This window comes from Platalea leucorodia, assembly GCF_965183815.1.
Source record: "Platalea leucorodia genome assembly, chromosome: Z".
Taxonomy (NCBI): domain Eukaryota; kingdom Metazoa; phylum Chordata; class Aves; order Pelecaniformes; family Threskiornithidae; genus Platalea; species Platalea leucorodia.
In genome coordinates, this window is record NC_138858.1 from 36,956,861 (window position 1) to 36,970,442 (window position 13,582).

The following is a 13,582-nucleotide window of genomic DNA, read 5'->3' on the forward strand; positions in this document are numbered from 1 at the left end:
CTAAAAAATATCTTGACCTCATGTTTCAACTTCTTTCTTCATGTGTTTGGGAACAATTCTAGTCTTTTTGTGAGTATTTTTCTTCCCATGTAGGCTGCATGAAACATGCAAAGGTTTGCTTTGGCAACACCGTTTAACACTTCATTTCAAAACTAAGTACTTTGCATATCCTGATCTTAAATCCAGTACATTTCTGTAGCAGCACCAGCTCAAATATTTCATGCACTGTAACAGTTAGAGCTTCCATGCCTTTCGTAGCTTTCAGTTGTAGGCTCTCAAATCCAGCTCTGGAAATAGTAAATCTGAATAATCTTCCTGTGTGAAAGACGGTTTGGGTGCTTGTGCATCCTAAAGCACTATCAAGATCTACTCTAAAATCAGGCTTCTGATTCTTGTCCCACAGATGTTAGTACATAATTCAGAGAGAAAAAAAAAAAAAAAAGTCCAAAGCGGCATTCTTACTAAACTAAAATATGCTGGAGCCTCAGCACCCCACAGCAGAACACCCAGAAATATTTGCACAGTTCATATGTAATTCTCTAGTATCATAACGGAGACGGGAGACAACTCCAGGTGTTCCTACGGCTCGGGAAGGGTAGAAATCTGCTGGATTCCCGGGCATTTGCACGATCCTGCGCTCGGCACCTTGGCTGGATAGCAGCTGCTCCTACCCACACCGTGAGGGGAAAACGGGGCTGACGTGCAGCTGCTCGCACGGCCTGCCCTTCCAAGGCGCCGGTCCCTGACGGTGAAGCGTACCCCGCTTTTACGGCCCCTACACCGAGACCGAGCACCCGGTCGGCGCCGGGCGCGGCGCTCAGCGGCACGAGCACAAGCCCCATTTAACGGCTGTCAAAAACCAACGGCTGCCCGCGCTGCCGCCGCGCCTCGCGCGGGAAGCGGCCGGCGGCGCAAGCAGGGCGCATGCGCGCCCCTGCCGCTCGGGCGGGCAAATTCAAACGTGCCGCTCGCCCCTTCTTCGTCGGGGTAGCGGTTGCGCTGACGTCATTGTACCGCGTCCTCCTTCTCTGCGGTTTCCGGCGCTCGCCCGCGCGGTAAGTGCAGCTGAGTGGGGGAAAGTTTTCATTTGTGTGGTTCACAGCACCGTTTCTCTCCCCTTTCCCTCAGGAGCGGGCGGGCAAGGGCTTTCCGCCCTCTCTCCGCCAGGCGCGGACCCTCTTCGCTCCTCGCCGACCCTGCGGAGGGGGTGAGAGGCTCTCACCGCGACGCCGGCGATGGCGGAGGCGGCGGCGCCGCGGGTGGCTGAGCTGGAGGAAGAGCTGCGGAGTCTGGCGGAGCAGCTGAGCCGCTGCCAGGTACCTGAGAGCGGGGCCGTCCTCTTCGGGCGCGGCGGTGAGGGGCAGCCCGGAGCGGCACGGCTGGGGTCGGGCGGGCACCTCCCGCTCTCCGGCGGGGGCCTCTCCTGCCGCACAGCTCGGAAGCGCCGCGTCCCGCGTGGGACCGCCGGTTCCGGCGGCCCCGGAGGGCAAGCGGGGGGAGCAGGGCGCCGGCCGCCTGGCCGGTGGCGGGTAGGAGGGCCGGCTGGCCGCCGCGGCGGGTCCCTGGGCGGGGGGGATTCGCCTCGGCATCCACCGCGCCTTTGGCCTGCGGCCCGCGGCGCCGAGGGGGTGCGGCGCCCACCTGTTGGGCGGCGGCGGCGGCCCCCGACTCCGGCGCGGAGCCCCCGCGGCCGCGGTGGAAGCGGGAGCCCCGCGCGCGCCGGCGTGCAGCTCCGCGGGGGGAATTGAACCGGCCCCGGGCTCTTACTCTGGCTTAAAAGCAAGCACTTGGCCTGCAAGCTTTTTCTGGCCCCCGCCCCCCGGCAAGAAGCCACCATTTATTTGCTTGCTGTGTAACGATAGGAATACTGAGGTGCTGCCTTGTGTAACGCGTGGAAAAAGAAACAAATGGAGGGGTTTTAGAGAAATGTAGGTCTTAAAGGAACCTTTAGAGGTCATTTAATTTCTCCCACTACCTTGCAGCAGCATTAAGTGTACCTAAGCCGTTCCTGAAAGGGAGGGCTTTATGAATAATTCCGGTTGTACTTTTAAAAGTTCCCCCAGACTATCTCCCTGCGACCTCCCTTCACAGGTACGCTTCCCTCATTTTTGCCAATTGATCTTTCATCGTTTATGTTTAGGTGCATTTCATGAAAATAACAAAATGTGGGTAATATGAGGCCTTGTCATAGAAATCTATGATAATTCTCTGTCAAACAGGTGGATTACACCTAAAAGACATGGCAGAGAGGAAGGTGCCATCTAATGATCTGGTTGCTCTCTAACCTGCTTCCTGATAGCCAGAACAGTATTTTCTCATGGGACATGGTCTGGTTAAATCCACAAAGGCCTGGGCTAACACAGTCATATCTGTGAACAGAAAATGGCATCGACATGAGAGTTAGTAGTGGTTTGTTGCTTCAAGCAGCATTGGTACAGCTGGTAACTGGCACTGGATTTCTGCTGTGGGTAGAATCCAGACTTCTTGCAAAAACTTGTTGCATAGGAGAACTACGGGGAGAGGGAGCTGTCAGTAAAAATCCTGTTTAGAAGTACTGAGCAATGAAAGGTTTGGGGATATCTTAAATGTCTTGTGGGAGTAGTTTAGAAAACTCTTTATAATGATAATTTAGTTAGTTTCCTCTTCTTGGTATGCAGATGTGCAGTATCAGACAAAATTTGGTGGAGGCAGAAGGAGGGCCCTGTGCTCTGCTCATTTGCTAGTTGAACATAAATTATATATTACTAAAACCTAATAGCATAAAATATTTTTGAAAAGCATTATAAATAATAGAAACTTTGAAGTGAACAGTACAAATTTGAATTTCTGATCACTTTGATAATGTAACTTGATGTGCACAAATTGTAGTTAAGTATCTGATTTCCCCTTTAGATTCATGCAATTACATGTGCGTTTCCCCTTGTTCCTTGGTGAACCCCTTCCAATCATTTTGAAGTCAGCAACTAGAAAATATTTTAAAATGTATTTCTTTTAAGCTCATGCATATTATCTTGCCATCCTTGTATGTTTGTCTTGAATCAGATCAGGTAGTTTTCTGGGAGGGAAGCAGGTGAAAAAGAACATGAAAGTAGTTCCTCTATTTGAAAACAGAACCCAGTCGGTGTTCTGCAGTAATCTCTCCAGCTCTAGGTAGAATCCAGTACATACCATCCTTCTAACAACAGGGGATGCATGTCTTCAGGATTTATTTCAGGTTATTCATAAAATAAAAAGGAAAGTGAAGCAGTAATCTATAAGCAGAGATTCTTCTCTGCAGGCACTGCAGTATAGACATCTACATGCTTCACCATTTTACTAATCCATCAATAAATGTAGAGGGACATGTTTAAGCATGTGTATGTTACATAAGGAAGGGGAAAACGGGTAAAAGAGGTGATAACCTAGTCAATTTTGCAGCTTTTCCAAGGTAGGATTTATCTAAAATAATTAACCTTTTTTGAAGTTTTGTGAAGTTACTCTGAATTTGGATGGGAACTAAAGTAGACTTCACTAAGATTTTTCAGTTTAAAAGTCAACTGATAAAATTATTTACAGATGATTACTCCATTTTAAGTTCATATTTCATATGAAAACTTTGTGCAAAGACAAGCCATTTGAAAACAAATATATTTGGGCAATGTTAACATTGTGTTTTTCTAACTTCTTCACAGTTGAAATACAAAGTTTTTACTGGCCAACTAATTCCTTTAGTGGAATTATATTTCATCTGCTGTGATTGCTTTAGTTTCATTTGGATGTAAGATCTTCTTTGGTTCTTGTCTTAAGTCATCACCTAACATTTGTAGGTCTTGTTAATCAGAACTGTGAAACTGTTTAAGTTGGAAGGGACCACTTGAGAGCATCTATTCCACCCCACCCTAGAGTAGGTTGCCCAGGATGGTGTCCAATCAGGTTTTGAGTATTTCCGTGGCTGGAGACTCTGCAGCCCCTCAGGGCAATGTGTGCCAGTGTGTGAAGACCCTCACAGTAAAAGTGTTTTGGCTTCTATTAAGATTTTCCTTGCCTTGTGTTCTATTCTGTTGGGTAGGATTATCTTTTTTGGAGACTATCTTAGCAGGCATTTTTAGATAGAAATGTTATGTAAATGTCTTTTTTAGACATTAGTGAGAGGGTGTTAGCTTTTAATCCATAAAGTGGATAAAATTGCCTAAAGTTTTTTTTTTCTCCTGAATGTTACATTCACAGACACATAAACTGAACTTCCAACTACGCTTCCAGGACTTCCCAACTGAAATCTAGTTTAATAGTTTAACAGTGTACCAGAACTAAAGGATTAGCCTTAAGTATTTGTTTAGGTATTAGCCTTTTGGATATTTTTTTTCCAAAGAAAAAGACCCCATTTGTCAAATGAATGAGGCTGAAAGATTTAACTGGTTCTAGGGAACGCTATAGAAATAGAGATGTATATATCCAACAGTTATCTAGCACCTGAATGAAATATGCAAAGTTTCTTTTCTATTTCTCCACACCTCCTTGGACTATTATATTCATTGTTGTATAAACTGCACTTCTGAAACAGAGTCTCTCCACTGGGAACTGGAGTCCATTGGCTAAATATATGGCAGCCATCTCTGGCTAATGAAGCTCCTGAGTCTTAGTGGAAATATTGTGCACATTAGCTTTGCTCTAACCATGGGTATTCCAGGCATCTGCTTTTGACTGGTGTCTCTTTTCTGCAACAGGATCCTGGAGAAGCTGACCCTTTTTCTCAGCTGGGATGGTGGCCTTTCTGTTGAAACCTAGGTTCTTTTTCACATTTCTTTTGTCTTTTAAGGTAACACTTCCCACCAAGTAAAGGTGCCTACGGAGCCAAATATGATACTTTAAAGATTTCCTTTTTTCTCTATTCTTTTCTAAAGCTAAGATCCTGCTGGTAAGTCTTGACCTTGGCAGCTGATGTTTGCAGTATTTGGTGTTTTCTTTAATACTCTTAAAACCATTGTGTGAGCTTGAATCATAACAAATGACATCTTGGAGGAGGGCCTGTTAAAAGCACAACAATTTTGTTGCAGTCACTGTGAAAACCCTTGTCTTGTAATTTTCTGGTGGAATCTGCAAAAATGAGAAAGCCAAATTAAGAAAATAGTCCAAAGCTCCCAAATTGTCTGCTTAGGAGACTGGTATAAACCTGAGAAAGTAATAAATCTAAAACATGTTTTCCTCTGTATTATGCTGTTTTGGGAAAATTATTCTTGTGTCTGCAGTAAAGCATTGTATAATTATTTTGATAATAATGTAATAAATTACTTCTAATTTCAGTGCTCCTCTTCTCCTAATTTGACTTGAGAATTACTTGAGTAATTGAGTAATTTTCCTGAAAACAACTGCAAAGGAAATGTGGATTTTTTTTATTTTTATTTTTTTGTTTCCTTTGGGATCTTCTTGTTCCATTTCTGTGACTGGCTCGACAGTTTTGGGGGGCAGTAGAAAGGTAAAGGTCCAACACTAAGTTATGACACATCTAGTCTCTGTTACTTCCTTTGACTGCTCCATTCTATTTTAGGGTTTTATGCTGCTGCCTACCACCTTAATATCTCAAGACCCTTCCATGGAAATTCTTCAACACCTATGTTGTTATTACTCGCTGGAATTTTTGGCTGTGCTTGGTGTTTAAAAGATCTGGCATGTGTTTTACCTCTGTCTCATTTTCTCCTGTGATTCTGTATTTTTTTGGGTCAGATGGAGATGCTGTTTTTGCAAGTATAGTTGCTCCTGGTAGAGGAAATCAGGGTCGTTCATTTGTTTCTATTTTTTGTAAGGAGAGTGCTTTGCTGTATCTCTGGAAGCTCATTCTGTGAGTGCAGTTTCTGGGCTGAGAGTATTTTTATTTAGCTTTCATGTGCTTTCTCTTTAATCTTGTGTATTTGTTTAAACCACCTGGTGACTCTATATTTTAAGAATTGATTTATAGCATATTCTGTGGTTGGTTTCTTGCGGTCTTTCTTTTTTTTTTTTGTGAAGATATTTCACATGGTGCAAAATAATGTGCATTCCTAAAGCAGGAGATATGTATTTGGTGTCCTAGCTCATAGTTTCTGAAATACTGTACTACAGACCCTTTCATGCCCCTTATTCTGTAACTAAAAAGATAGGAAAGGTTCTTTAAAGTATCCTCTGGTGGGAAACTTCATCAAATCCTCACTTTGAAAAAGAGAGTGTGATTTGAGACTGGGTTTTCCACATCCAGTTTTGTCGTATGTTTCTGGAAATAGGGAGAGTTGAAAGAAGCAAGTGTGTCCTCTGTTTTTACTTGTGCTATTGGTAATATTCACAAAAGGACTTTGGTTTGATAAATTTAATTTCATATTTTCCAGCCTAGGATCTCTTTCTTTATTTACTGAAAGTGCTATTTTGGGTTCAAACAAGGGTCTTAACAATTTACCCATTATTACTTTTAAAAAAACAAGTCTTTGTTTTATTCATTGCAGCTTTGATTTCAAAGGTAACATGACATCTCTCGCTGCTAAAATAAGGTGGTATTTTCCTAATTGAGGACTTGCTTTCTAATTTTGTGATTCTGCAAAAACTACGAGTACCCTGTCATTTTTCTGCAGTTATATGTACTGTTTTTAGGGAGCTCTTGTTAGTGTTATCTTCTCTAGCTCATGGGCTTTTTCTGTCAGTGATGGTTATAATGCCTACTCCTTTGCTGTGTTAGCAGGTTATAGGTGTATATAGCTGTGACTATGTGACAGGTCTCTCAAGAGTACGCCATTGCATGGTACTCTGCAGTTTATACCCCTGACTCAGAAGGTACAGTCTGTCAGCTGCCAGTGGTCTGCAGACCATAATGTTTAGTCAAAGAAACTATACAGCTGCTTATGGTTTTCAATTTGCACGTGCAGTTTATAGATTAAAAACCAGAAAGTTCTCCATTAGTCAAAAAGTTAGGAACTGATCAGTAATCTGTCTGTAAGTGTTCTGCTGCAGCAGATTTGCTGGTAGAATTTCCACAGTTTCTGTCAAAAGGTGATAAATACAAATAGGGAAGAAAGATCTTCCTGTCGTTGCTGTTACTGTTGCTTCTCTTCATTGTCAGGGATTGGAGAGAAGTTTGTGAGGATGGACTATGTGTATCCATAAGCCTTTTTGGGTAGAAGAGGAACAAGGAAGGTGGGCTGTTACTTTGTGGAAAGTGGAGTGACGGGGGTTTCAGCTGCTGGTGGCTTTGTTTCATATTTTATGTTTCCTGCCTACTGTGAAAAGCTGTGCATAGACCTGTTCTGGTCTTCCTGTCTTATTTTATACTGTGTTTGCAGAAAAAGAACAGTACTTTGTGGACAGCCCGACTGTCTTGTTTTGGTCACTTTGTGGATCAGGGAGGGATGTAAAATATTCTATTTGGTATCACTAGCATTGATAACAGATAGGATTGATATCAAACAAATTGCTAACAAACTCTTCTTACAAAAAATACTCCATTAGCTGGAAAAACAGGTCCATTTTTTCATTCTGGACCAATTTAATATCCAGGACACTGTTGCAAAAGAGTGGAATGCACCTCACTCAAAAGAGAAAAGCAGCAATATGTTTTATTGAGGTAGAATAATAATTTGATGAGGTTCAATAAATTCGATGGAATTTAACAAAGTTTACCAGTGGTTTACCAAGGTTCAATAAGTTTGATGGCAAGGTTCACTTTATTAATTACTGCATGGAAGAAACATACAAAGGAAAATTGAGAGAGAATCGAGTTAGAATGATTCACACAGAGACCAGAGACGAGAAGAATAAGGAAGACCCTCCTGTTGGCTCATGAGGCTGAGTGGACCCCCTTGCTTTCTAAACTCGTGACAGAGCTTAGGTGCGGCTAGGTCCAATCGTAGTCTGAGACTTGGACAATGGTTTATGTCTAATAGAATTATCTATACAAAGTTTATAGTAATTAATATTTAATAGCTACATGGATTAGTAATGTTTCATTAGTATTAATTCAGCATGCTATCAGTCACTCACCAAGGATCTGCTGTTGGTAAAAGGTCTCTCTGCCTCAAGGAGCAACCTTGAGAGGCGTTCTGGCTCAAGGGGAGATCACTGCCATGCAGCCATGCTGCCTAGCAAGGAGAGCTCCAAGGCGGCTCACTTAGGCTGTCATATTTGTGGAATAAAGTGGTTGGCTCATAGTCAAATTACATGTGATGGGAAAGGTATGCATGAGACTCCTTGTACCGACAACTTTCTTTGTTCCTTGATAAATGAGTCTTGGAAAAGCCACCCACTATTCATGCATTAATCACGTGATTGGTGTTCCAAGCTCATATGCATTGATGCTCACTGTGTCACTCCACTCCTTTGTGGGTTTTTAGAGAACAGATTGAAACTAGAGGAGTTCTTGGCCTGGCTACAGGTCAGGCCTTTACCTCCTTTGGAGCCTGTATCAAACTTCTGCTAGTTTGGTTAAGGGATTGAGTGCATCTGTCACACCCCACTCCATGACTACAGTCAATTCACTTTATCGACTTATAGAGTGGTAGTATGGTTACCTCTTGCCTCTGTCATAGATAGGTGGCGTATTGCAGAGCGGTGGTAAGAATCCAATTATTTGATAAGCTGTTCAGTTGGAGTGTCGCAATTAATGCTAGTTATATACCATTTCACATACAGGATCAGTTGATTGTGCGCATTTTACATGTTGGATTGACGTCATTTGTTTCATCTTTTGCCAAACTTTAATACACAGAATGATTAGAAACAATAAACATAGTAAGGTCAAAACTAACAAAACTACAATTGGATGCGGCATCAAATTCAAAATTCCAGTTGCTGTGGGTGACCATCCAAAAAGAGTTTCCCACCAGTGATGTTCTGCATCTTTCTTCACTCTATGTAGGACATGGTGTATCTTCTCTGGATCATGATGGACAGCAATCAGGGTTCTTTGTCCATTGATCTGAATTCGTTATAGCAATTGACTCCGGTCATCATGTTGCAACAGTTTTCTTACCAATGTGAGATTCATTTCAATGGGGGTAGGCAATAAATCTTGATAAAATGTGTAGTTAGATTGTAGCAATTGGTGGGTTGTGGCAGGAGCCGAATAGTTAGTCACATCTGTCACAGACACCCATTGAAGATTTAATGTAGCCATGATAACATTGATTTATAAGTAGTTTTAAACCCCCCATGCTTTATTTACAAGTAAACATGAAAAATATATGAAATAACAAAACATTGCATTGTTTTATGATACATGAATAGCTATTTGAGATGCATGTTGATTGTTTACATTAGAAGTGTTTTTAAATCAATAGCTGAGGATTGAAACTAATATTAAGTTAAAAAAGCCATAGTTCTTCCTTAGAGATGTGTTTTTATGTTGACTCAGTTCTTATTCTTCTGACTTTGTGACCAAAATTTAAATGGTTGTGACCTACCAGTATAAGAATGTTGAGTGCATTAGTATTTCTTCTGGATGAATTGTTGATATCCATACTGTTCTTTCAAAATGGGGCAAAGTGTTTAATGCTCCCATTCATTAAATACTAATTCCTTTTATTAGTGATTAAGCCAAGACCACATATTTATTGGTGCCGAGGGATGCCAGCTGTTTAGTGCTTTGGGAGTTTTTTTTGTTGTTTTATACTCTTATATTTTGCCATAAGGAGTCTAAATCACATGAGTCTGATTAGTACAGGTGTTGTTAATAAAAGCCTTACTCTTTATGTATTATAGACAGAAGTACTGTTGTTGAATGGCTAAGTTTGTTTATTTTCTTTTGCCTTTTTTACTTTTGACAAATTTTAGCTAACGAGAATGAATTTTTGCATGCCTGGTCTTTCTTTCTGAAAAATACTTGTTTGGAATACTTGAGTAAAACTGAAGATGAACTGAGCATGAGATTTAAATTAAAAAAATGTATTTTTGCACTTATTAAAATATTTACTTATTCACAGTATGTCTGTGTGTGAATATTTCAAATTGCGCCCAGCATGTGAGTGGGAATCTAAAATTTGGTGTAGAAATCTTAGAGTCATAGAACGGTTTAGATTGGAAGGGACCTTTAAAGATCACCTAGTCCAACCCCCCTGCCATGTGCAGGGACATCTTTCAGTAGGTCAGGTTCCTCAAAGCCACGTCCAACCTCCCTTTGAATATTTCCAGTGATGGGGCATCTACAAACCTGTTCCAGTGCCTACCACCCTCGTTGTAAAAAAATTCTTCCTTATGTCCAATTGAAATCTACCCTCTTTCAGTTTAAAACTGTTCCCCCTTCTTCTATCACTACAGGCCTTGGTAAAAAGTCTGTCTGTCTTTCTTATAAGCCCCTTTTAGGTATTGAAAGTCTGCAATAAGGTCTCTGTGGAGCCTTCTCTTCTCCAGACTGAACAAACCCAGCTTCCTAAGCCTTTCTTCACAGGAGAGGTGTCCCAGCCCTCTAATCATTTTCATGGCCCTACTATGGACCTGTACTGACAGGGCCATGTCCTTCTGGTGCTGGGGTCCCCAGAGCTGGATGCAGTACTCCAGGTAGGGTCTCACGAGAGCAGAGTAGAGAGGGAAAATCATCTCCCTTGACCTGCTGGCCAGGTTTCTTTTTATGCAGCCCAGGATACGATTGGCTTTCTGGTCTGCCAGCACCTGTTGCTGGCTCATATCCAGTTTTTCATCCACCCGTATACCCAAGTTCTTCTCCATAGGGCTCCTCTCAATCAATTCATCCCACAGTCTGTATTGATATTGGGGATTGCCCTGACCCAAGTGTAGGACCTTGCACTTGGCCTTGTTGAACTTCATGAGGTTTGCATGGACCCACTCCTCAAGCCTGTCAATGTTCCTCTGGATGGCATCCCTTCTTACTCGTGTAGAAACTGCTCCACTCAGCTTAGTGTCATCTGTAAACTTGCTGAGGGTGCATTCACTCAATCTCACTGTCTATGTCATTTCTGAAGGTATTAAACAGTATTGGTCCCAGTATGGACCCTGGAGGGACACCACTCGTCGCTGGTTTCCATTAACTGTAACTCTCTGGAAGGGGCCATTCAGCCAATTTTTTGTCCAACAGTCCATCCATCAAACCCATATCTCTCTAATGAAGTGGCAAGTATGTTGTGGGGGACTGTATCAAAGGCTTTGTAGACGTCCAGGTAGATGACATCCGTAGCTCTTTCCTTCTCCACTGATGCAGTCACTCCATTGTATAAGGCCATTAAATTAGTCAGGCATGATTTGGTCTTGGTGAAGCCATGTTGCCTGTCCCTAATCTCCTTGTCATCCATATGCCTCGAGGTAGCTTCAAGGAGGATCAGTTCCATGATTTTACTGGGCACTGCAGTGGCACTGGGTGGTCAGTAGTTCCCAGGGTCCTCCTTTTTACACTTTTTAAAAAAGGGTGCAATATTGCTGTTCTCCAGTCGCTGGGGGCTTGGCCTGACTGCCATCAGATAGGCATGAGTGAAAAGGTACCTTTTACGGCACAACAAAACATTGCTGTTTCTCAATAAACAAAGTTGCGTTTTACATGCAGAGGAGTAGGCTCTTGCTTATAATGTTTCCAACTGTGCTGAGGATGCCTCTAGAACATGCTGAGATGTCTACGTTTACCACCTAGTTACAGATTCAGCTCAGAGGAGAATGACTGTAGCAGGTCTGTTTTTTCTGTCAAACTATATTTTGATTCAGGAGGAGGTATGCTGTTCTTAGAGAATGACTTCAGATCATCTTGTTGTTCTTTGTGGTTGTTAACTGTGCACTGTTTCAGCTATTTCAGAGAGTTTAGCCCGTGACTTAGAAGATACGCAAATATTCTTATATTTGTCTGCAATTTCACAGGATTTGAAAAGTACTACAAGAAAAGTACTACAGAGTTGATGCAATGCACCCAAATTCTACTTGATTAGTCATGGTAATTCAGAGTGAATGTACCCAGATGTATGTGTATGGTTATATCGTCTGTAAAATAAAACTACTTGTGCATTCCTATATTCTCTAATGCATTGAAAATCAGAAATACATTATGATTGTATTAATCCAGAGCATTATATTTAAATAAAAACTAACTCTGAGGCCTACGCTGAAAGTTTTAGTTATTCTGTGCTCTCGAACAAGTGATTGAAGTCTTAAAATAACTCTCAGGATTGTAGCACTGCCAGAAAGCAGTTATGTGACTTAGAAAACTCATGTCCTATTCCATTCTGTGCATCTTCCATCCAAATTACTTCAGTGACTATAGTTATTTTTAATTGAAGTAGTTCAGCTATTTATAGCTCAAAAATGAAAGCTCACAAATGAGTTATCCTGTCCTTGATCTATAAAGGGATTAAAGCAAACCCATACCTCTGGAACTGAACCCTCTGCTTTCTCCTATCCTTTCCTCTTTGAAAACAATTCTTACATCAACCAAGTGTTAAGTTTTCAATGTTGAGGACTCAGAAAAAAACAATTGTTAGTGTAATGGCTGTACCAGTGAATGAAGGCATGCAGAGTGTCCTAACTGTGCGTTCACCAAAGAGCAAAGGAAGTAATTTACTTTTAGCTATTCAGTGAGGGTGGCGTTGTGTGTCATAGGTCCATGTCTATCTGATAACTTCTCTCTACTATTTAATGCATGCTTATTTCTGTCCTGTTCTCCTGTGAGGGTACTGATATGACTTTTGTGATGTTAATTCATTGACTATGTCATGACAGGCCAGGAAATGTCTTGTATTTCTTGTCCATCGATGCCATAATGAGTCAGTTATTTATGTCAATTAAGAACGTGTAATAAAATTATTCAGGTAAGTGCATTGCTGTCTGTTTGTCACACTGATGGACTACTCAGAGTCCGTTTATGAAATCATGTGTAACAACAGCATCTTTTAATATAAGTCGTGTAGTATTTTTGGTTAGACCACTGTTACTGCATCAACATTGTAACATGATAACATTGTATTATTTTTATGGTGCCTGTTTACTTTCAACAGAGTTCTGAGTGAAGTTGCAATCTCTTCGGGGGGTGGGGGTGGGATATGTGTGTGTGTATTTATCTACACAAAATTTTTTATGTTCTACATATATGTGTAAGTAAAGCAGTATACTATCTTTTTTCCGTTTTTGATTGAAAGGTATCATTGTTGCCAAAACTACCAACAGACACAAGACAACAGGAAAATCTTTAAATAGAAAATTATGGCTGGAAGATAGATTAAACTATTTTTCAGGTATCATAAAATTACATGTTGGTTGCACACCCCGTGTGCTGCAACATTAAGGAATTGGGGAAGGGGGGAAGATACACTTGTTTGCTGATGGCATCTATTTTGCCGCTATCAATCTGGTCGGGTCACATACAGCCTTCTTACAAATCTATCTGTCAATTAGATGTAACAGTGCATACTGTATGTGAGTGACTTTTGTGAACTTGAAAATAATCTAATGTTATCTTTAGAACCTGGTGCATATAAGGCACTGAGTTTTCTTGTGACGTACTGATCAATCTTATCTTCTAGTGACTTTTTAGGTTGTTGAAAAGCATAGCACCTCAAAGGTAGGTTCTGTAAAGTGTAAGAGTATTCTGTACCGTGACCACTCAGCAGGACTGGGTGAGTTGTAGAGAGAATACCTCTTATTTAGGAATATAATACGT

The 13,582-nt window shown here is 41.5% G+C and overlaps 1 protein-coding gene across 1 annotated transcript in view; it reads left to right on the forward strand.

The window, feature by feature from the left end:
• Nucleotides 1-1,080: 1,080 nt before the first annotated feature.
• Nucleotides 1,081-13,582, forward strand: part of CNTLN (centlein) — a gene marked incomplete at its 3' end in the record, with an annotated part of 196,525 nt that continues 184,023 nt past the window's right edge. The window contains exon 1 of the mRNA XM_082337586.1: nucleotides 1,081-1,316. Coding sequence (XP_082193712.1) covers nucleotides 1,236-1,316 — 81 coding nt within the window. The 5' untranslated portion in view covers nucleotides 1,081-1,235. The remainder of the gene's footprint in view (nucleotides 1,317-13,582) is intronic.